Consider the following 5,562-nt stretch of genomic DNA (forward strand, 5'->3'; position numbering starts at 1 on the left):
TAATCTACGTACTTTGTATGTTATTTTGAATATTTCTTTTCTGAATTCCCCTCGGTAAATACGGTATTTGACGGTATTTTTCTACGGTAACGGTAAGTTCAACGGTACCGGTTTCCTTTTTTTTTCCTGCTTCCCCCGGTATTCCTTTACGGTACGGGGGGTTACCAGTAAATTCGAAAGCTCGGAACAGGAACGGTAACGGTATTTAAATACTTGGAACACACACACACAAAAAGCTATTTCGCTGTTACGCTTTCTCTCACCCAAATCCCGAATTTAGTAAAATCATTTCACATTCCTTTTTCTCAGATCTCTCTCTCTCTCTCTCTCTCTCTCTCTCCGAACAAGCAGAGCCACATTTCAGTTAGATTTCGGTGAGATTTTCTTTCGGCTGCATCGATATCTAAAGTTTCATCTTTCATGCTTTTATGTACGTTTCAGTGATTATCTGTTGGTTATTTCAATGGGTCTTTTTGATTTCTGTTCTTGGTTTCGCTCATTGAATTCGATTGTGAGTGGATTATATATGTATATTTCTGTTACAAAAATGGCATTTCATCGCGTAAAATTGTTAGTCGATTCGTGCTATTTTTGTCGGTGCAAATCGCTTTCGTTTCTCTGTTCGGCTATAAGTTAATGGTTAGTGATAGGTTTAGCTGGCTTAACAATACATATTGCTTTTTATCATAGTGCTTGAGTTTTGGATATTTCTTGAGTTTTGGATATTTCGAAATATGCCAAGCATAGCAATATCAACTATTAAGATGGATTGTTTTCCAATGGTATGTAACCAGTGTAATGAGCGAGAGTGAGTGTGTATCAAATTAATTTGGTATAACCGTGTTCCGATGATTTGTCAGATTGGTAAAAGTCTGTTTCATGTATATATTCTCTTGAGTATTGTACTGTTTGTCTATCCATGTTCAAGAGACTGTTACGAGTTAATGGCCCCATTTGTCACTAATTTCATAACATTTTTTCCACTTTTCACCAAAAGACTAATTTGAACTAAAATGATAGGCAAAAATAGATATCAACATTGTTGATATAGATGGTGGCATTTTGGGTCAAATTAGTCTTTTGGTGAAAAGTGGAAAAATGTTATGAAATTGGTGATGGGCAATTTCTCTTCTTTAATTTAGTTGGTAAGATTTGCAATCTGTCAGAAAATTGGGAACCAATTTACCATCAGTTGTTCTATTTTTATTTTTTTTTTATTTTTTTTTATGTGAGTTTGTTTGGTTCTTAATAATGACACTATTGTTTGCATGTAATTTTTACAGGTTGATTATTCCTAGATTGGGTGTTGTTTGTAGTAATAAGAGCTGTTAGGAGGCCTCGGATAATCACAACGTTTAAGGTTTTTCTTGAAAGGCATCTTTGTGAAATGAGAACCGTGTCATTGATTATTTAGATATCGAAAGAGGACTTAAAATTATCTTCTTTTGAGGAAAATCCTGGCAAACTACTCAAATGATGAGGGGAAGATCCGATGGTTCCCAAAAGAAACGTTTGATCACTGCTCTGTGTGTCATTGCGGTTTTTCTCGGTTTTCTGTACACGTACTATGGATCAATCTTTGGCTCTCAAAGCCATGGCACTTCTGCTTTAGAATATGGCAGCAGATCTCTGAGGAGGCTCGGGTACTTGGGTGGCGATGAAGATACCGAGGGGAAACAGGAATCATTTGCAAAACAGCTTGACCAAGAAGATGTACCGGATGATATCACCCCAAAGAGCTTCCCCGTGAGTCCTAAGCTACAGTATAATAATAATAAATTTTATTTTGCTTGACCTGCATATTCTAACAGTTTTTGTTATGCCTAATTTGGTTTAAAAGGTGTGCGATGACCGGCATTCGGAATTGATTCCATGCCTGGACAGACATCTTATCTACCAGCTAAGATTGAAGCTTGATCTATCGGTGATGGAGCACTATGAAAGACATTGCCCTCCTGCTGAAAGGCGGTACAATTGCTTGATCCCTCCTCCAGCTGGATACAAGGTGATGATTTGTTTCAAGATGAGACGAATTTGTTTTGAATATGTGCTATTTTTCATAAATTAAATTCTATCTTGTGTTCTTTTGTGGGATATATTTTAGGTCCCAATCAAATGGCCGGAGAGCAGAGATGAAGTCTGGAAAGCCAATATACCCCACACTCACCTTGCCCACGAGAAATCTGACCAAAACTGGATGGTTGTTAAAGGTGAAAGAATAGAGTTTCCCGGCGGAGGCACACATTTTCACTACGGAGCTGATAAGTACATTGCTTCGATTGCAAAAGTAAGGTTTCCAACATGATGAAAACCATGGAACGTTCTTGCAATTGAGTTAGGAAAACATCCCCCTTATATGCAGTTTTAACTTTATAAAGTTTTATGTATTCAATTAAAATTTAAATGGTGCAACTAGCAATGACAAATGTGTAATTTCAAATGGCAGATGCTCAACTTTTCAAAGAACAACATGAACAACGAAGGAAAGTTGCGAACTGTTCTTGATGTTGGCTGCGGAGTTGCAAGCTTTGGAGCCTATCTTCTGTCCTCTAACATCATAGCAGTGTCCTTAGCACCCAACGATGTGCATCAAAACCAAATCCAATTTGCTCTAGAAAGAGGAATTCCTGCGTATCTTGGTGTTTTGGGGACCAAGAGACTTCCTTACCCGAGCAGATCTTTTGAGCTTGCTCACTGTTCCCGTTGTAGAATCGATTGGCTCCAGAGAGATGGTATTCTTCTTCTTGAGCTGGATAGGGTACTGAGACCGGGAGGCTATTTTGCCTACTCTTCACCCGAAGCCTATGCACAGGACGAAGAGGATCTCAAGATATGGAAGCAGATGAGTGCCTTTGTTGAGAGAATGTGTTGGAGAATTGCTGCAAAGAGGGACCAAACCGTCGTTTGGCAAAAACCTTTAACAAATGAATGTTACCACTCAAGAGAACCTGACGTGTTGCCTCCTCTCTGCAAACCCGACGACGATCCTGATGCAGTTTGGGGTGTCCCCATGGAAGCTTGTATTACACCATACTCAGACCGTAAGTCATTTACTTGGCTTTCTCATTATTTATTTATTTTATCTTCTTTTATGCATGAGGTTGCATCTATTTTTTTTAGTTAAACATGTCTATGTGACTTGGTTAGTACGTGTTACTGCCTACTTTTAACACCTTATCGCCAGGTATTTCTAACTTGCCACCATGATGTCTTGAAGGATCACTCGGCGAATGTGAAGACAACTGCACAATGAGTTCTTGAATTTTGATTCAATAGTTATCCCCATACACATGCCACAAACTAAAAGCAATTTTTGTGTCCTGCCTTTATTCTCCTCTCAAATATAAAAATATATTAGAAGCCGTATAATGATTAGGTTAACCAAAATTTGGGTCAGTATTATGTAACTATCTTCTAACAAATGGGCTATTTCTTTTTTCTCAGATGACCACAGTACCAAGGGTAGTGGTCTGGCACCATGGCCAGCAAGATTGACATCCCCGCCTCCCCGCCTTGCCGACTTTGGCTATTCAAGCGATAGGTTCGAAAAGGACACGGTAATCAAATGACTACATACCATTAACATATCATTTATTTAAACCAAAGTTTTGCTTATTTTCAGTTCATTTCTTAGCCACAGCACAACAGTTTACCAATGATTCATGCTGTGCAGGAACTTTGGCGGCAAAGAGTCGACAACTATTGGAATCTGTTGAGTCCAAAGATTGAATCCAACACGCTGAGGAATATCATGGACATGAAAACAGAAATGGGTTCCTTCGCAACTGCTCTTAAGGACAAGCCAGTTTGGGTTATGAACGTCGTCCCCGAAGAGGGCCCCAATAATCTCAAGTTGGTGTACGACAGAGGCCTAATCGGCACCGTTCATAGCTGGTATGAATAATGTGTGATTGATTACTGCCTTTTACTTAGTCTCGGGTTAAATGACTAATTTACCGGCTGTTTTATTTTTTATATTTACGACAGGTGTGAAAGCTTTTCGACCTACCCTCGGACTTATGATCTACTCCACGCCTGGACCGTGTTCTCGGACGTGGAGAGGAAAGAATGCAGCCCCGAGGATCTCCTGATCGAGATGGATCGAATTTTAAGGCCCACCGGTTTCGTAATCATCAGAGACAAACAGTCGGTGATCGATCTTGTGAAAAATTATCTGGCCGCTTTGCACTGGGACCCCGTGGCCTCCGACCAAGGTGAAGAGGACGTTGTCTTGATCATCCAGAAGAAACTGTGGCTCACGAGTGAGAGTCTACGTGACACAGAATGAGAAATATTATTCATCAAGGGATTAGCGAAACAGAGTACAATCCCAGCAATTACATTTAGTAGCATTAAACGATTGTTTACTTTACATTGCAGTTAATTTTTCTACCCCGCCAATTGTATTGATTTTAGCTTCAAGCTATGAAGGGATTGATTACCTTCCGCTTCGTTATAGGGGCTATTCTTCATATTATTATGTAGATATGCGGTAGACTTCATGATATATGCCATTAAGAAATTTTTTTAATAAATAAAAAAAATGAATTCTATGCTAAAATGGATTTTTTTTTTTTTTTTTTTTTTTTTTTTTTTTTTTTTTTTTTTATCAAAAGCTAAAATGGAATTTAATTGATTCTGCGAAGTTAGTGCCAATTTCTGATTCCTGACTCAAAATTTCATTTTTTTAGACAATCTCAAAATATCCAATTTAGATCTACTAATTCAATAATGTCCAAAATTGGATTTTTATTCAATTTTTTGACGAAAATATCCATAATTTCAAATAAAGCATTTAACTATTGTTCCCGCCAACTTGTATTAAGAGACGATCATCTTGAATGACGCATCGAGCAAATCCAAGCAAGTCCGACGAGCTACCACCTCTATGTCCCGCGTTCAAGGTTCTTCAATGTCGAAATCCGGGTTCAAAGTTCCATAGATCAAAATGACGAAAAAATTTAGATTTTGATCTTATTTTTGTGTTTTTGGTGTTGTTGGATAGTTAGAATAGTGGATTAGAGTGATGATTTGTTAGTGTTTGATGATTTTAATCAAATTTAGAAGGTTTTTTTTAGGAGTTAGGGTTTTAAATTTTTTGGACAAAATCCGATGAATATCACCGGATTTTTCGGATGGATTTCGCCAAATCCGATGGGTCCGATGAGTCCGATGGTCTTCGATGGTTTCGGTCAAAATCCGATGACTTCGTCCAAGATCCGATGTGTTGTTACGATATATGTGGGCTTTATTTTTTAGTGTAAGTTGTTTGGAAAGATGTCGGTCGTTATGCTTCTACTTCTGGTGTGACATCTTTCCTCCTGCGTGCAGTCTTTTTCAGGCAAGTTTCCAGTTTTGACAGATTGCCTCGCTGGTGACTTGATTATGAGATATTGCCTCGCTGCTGTCTTCATTGTGAGATATTTGCCTCGCTGGTGACTTGATTATGAGATATTCGTTTGAGGCTAGGTAAGGAAACCCTAGATTCACTTCCAGGCTTGTGCAGCTGCTATAAAAGCCATGCGCTCTCCCTTAGCAGCCTTGACGCTTTTGATAAAACAC

At 38.6% G+C, this 5,562-nt stretch overlaps 1 protein-coding gene across 1 annotated transcript; it reads left to right on the top strand.

Moving 5' to 3' along the window:
- Positions 1 to 221: 221 nt before the first annotated feature.
- Positions 222 to 4,451, top strand: LOC149393458 (S-adenosyl-L-methionine-dependent methyltransferases superfamily protein). Its single transcript, XM_089616915.1, has 8 exons — positions 222 to 374; positions 1,284 to 1,746; positions 1,841 to 2,005; positions 2,105 to 2,287; positions 2,447 to 3,041; positions 3,445 to 3,557; positions 3,674 to 3,894; positions 3,988 to 4,451. The coding sequence occupies exons 2-8, from the start codon at positions 1,474 to 1,476 to the stop codon at positions 4,286 to 4,288; spliced, it is 1,851 nt and encodes a 616-aa protein (XP_089473041.1). The 5' UTR covers positions 222 to 374; positions 1,284 to 1,473; the 3' UTR covers positions 4,289 to 4,451.
- Positions 4,452 to 5,562: the final 1,111 nt, after the last annotated feature.

The sequence above is a fragment of the Urtica dioica genome, chromosome 6 (assembly GCF_054948205.1).
Source record: "Urtica dioica subsp. dioica isolate 48M chromosome 6, U.dioica_male_clone48M_v1_H2, whole genome shotgun sequence".
Lineage (NCBI taxonomy): Eukaryota > Viridiplantae > Streptophyta > Magnoliopsida > Rosales > Urticaceae > Urtica > Urtica dioica.

Coding starts and splice junctions, on each gene's coding strand:
- LOC149393458 (XM_089616915.1), top strand. CDS start 1,474: ATGATGAGGGGAAGATCCGATGGTTCCCAAAAGAAACGTTTGATCACT. Junction 2,288..2,446: donor ACATTGCTTCGATTGCAAAA/GTAAGGTTTCCA, acceptor TTCAAATGGCAG/ATGCTCAACTTTTCAAAGAA. Junction 3,558..3,673: donor ATAGGTTCGAAAAGGACACG/GTAATCAAATGA, acceptor CATGCTGTGCAG/GAACTTTGGCGGCAAAGAGT.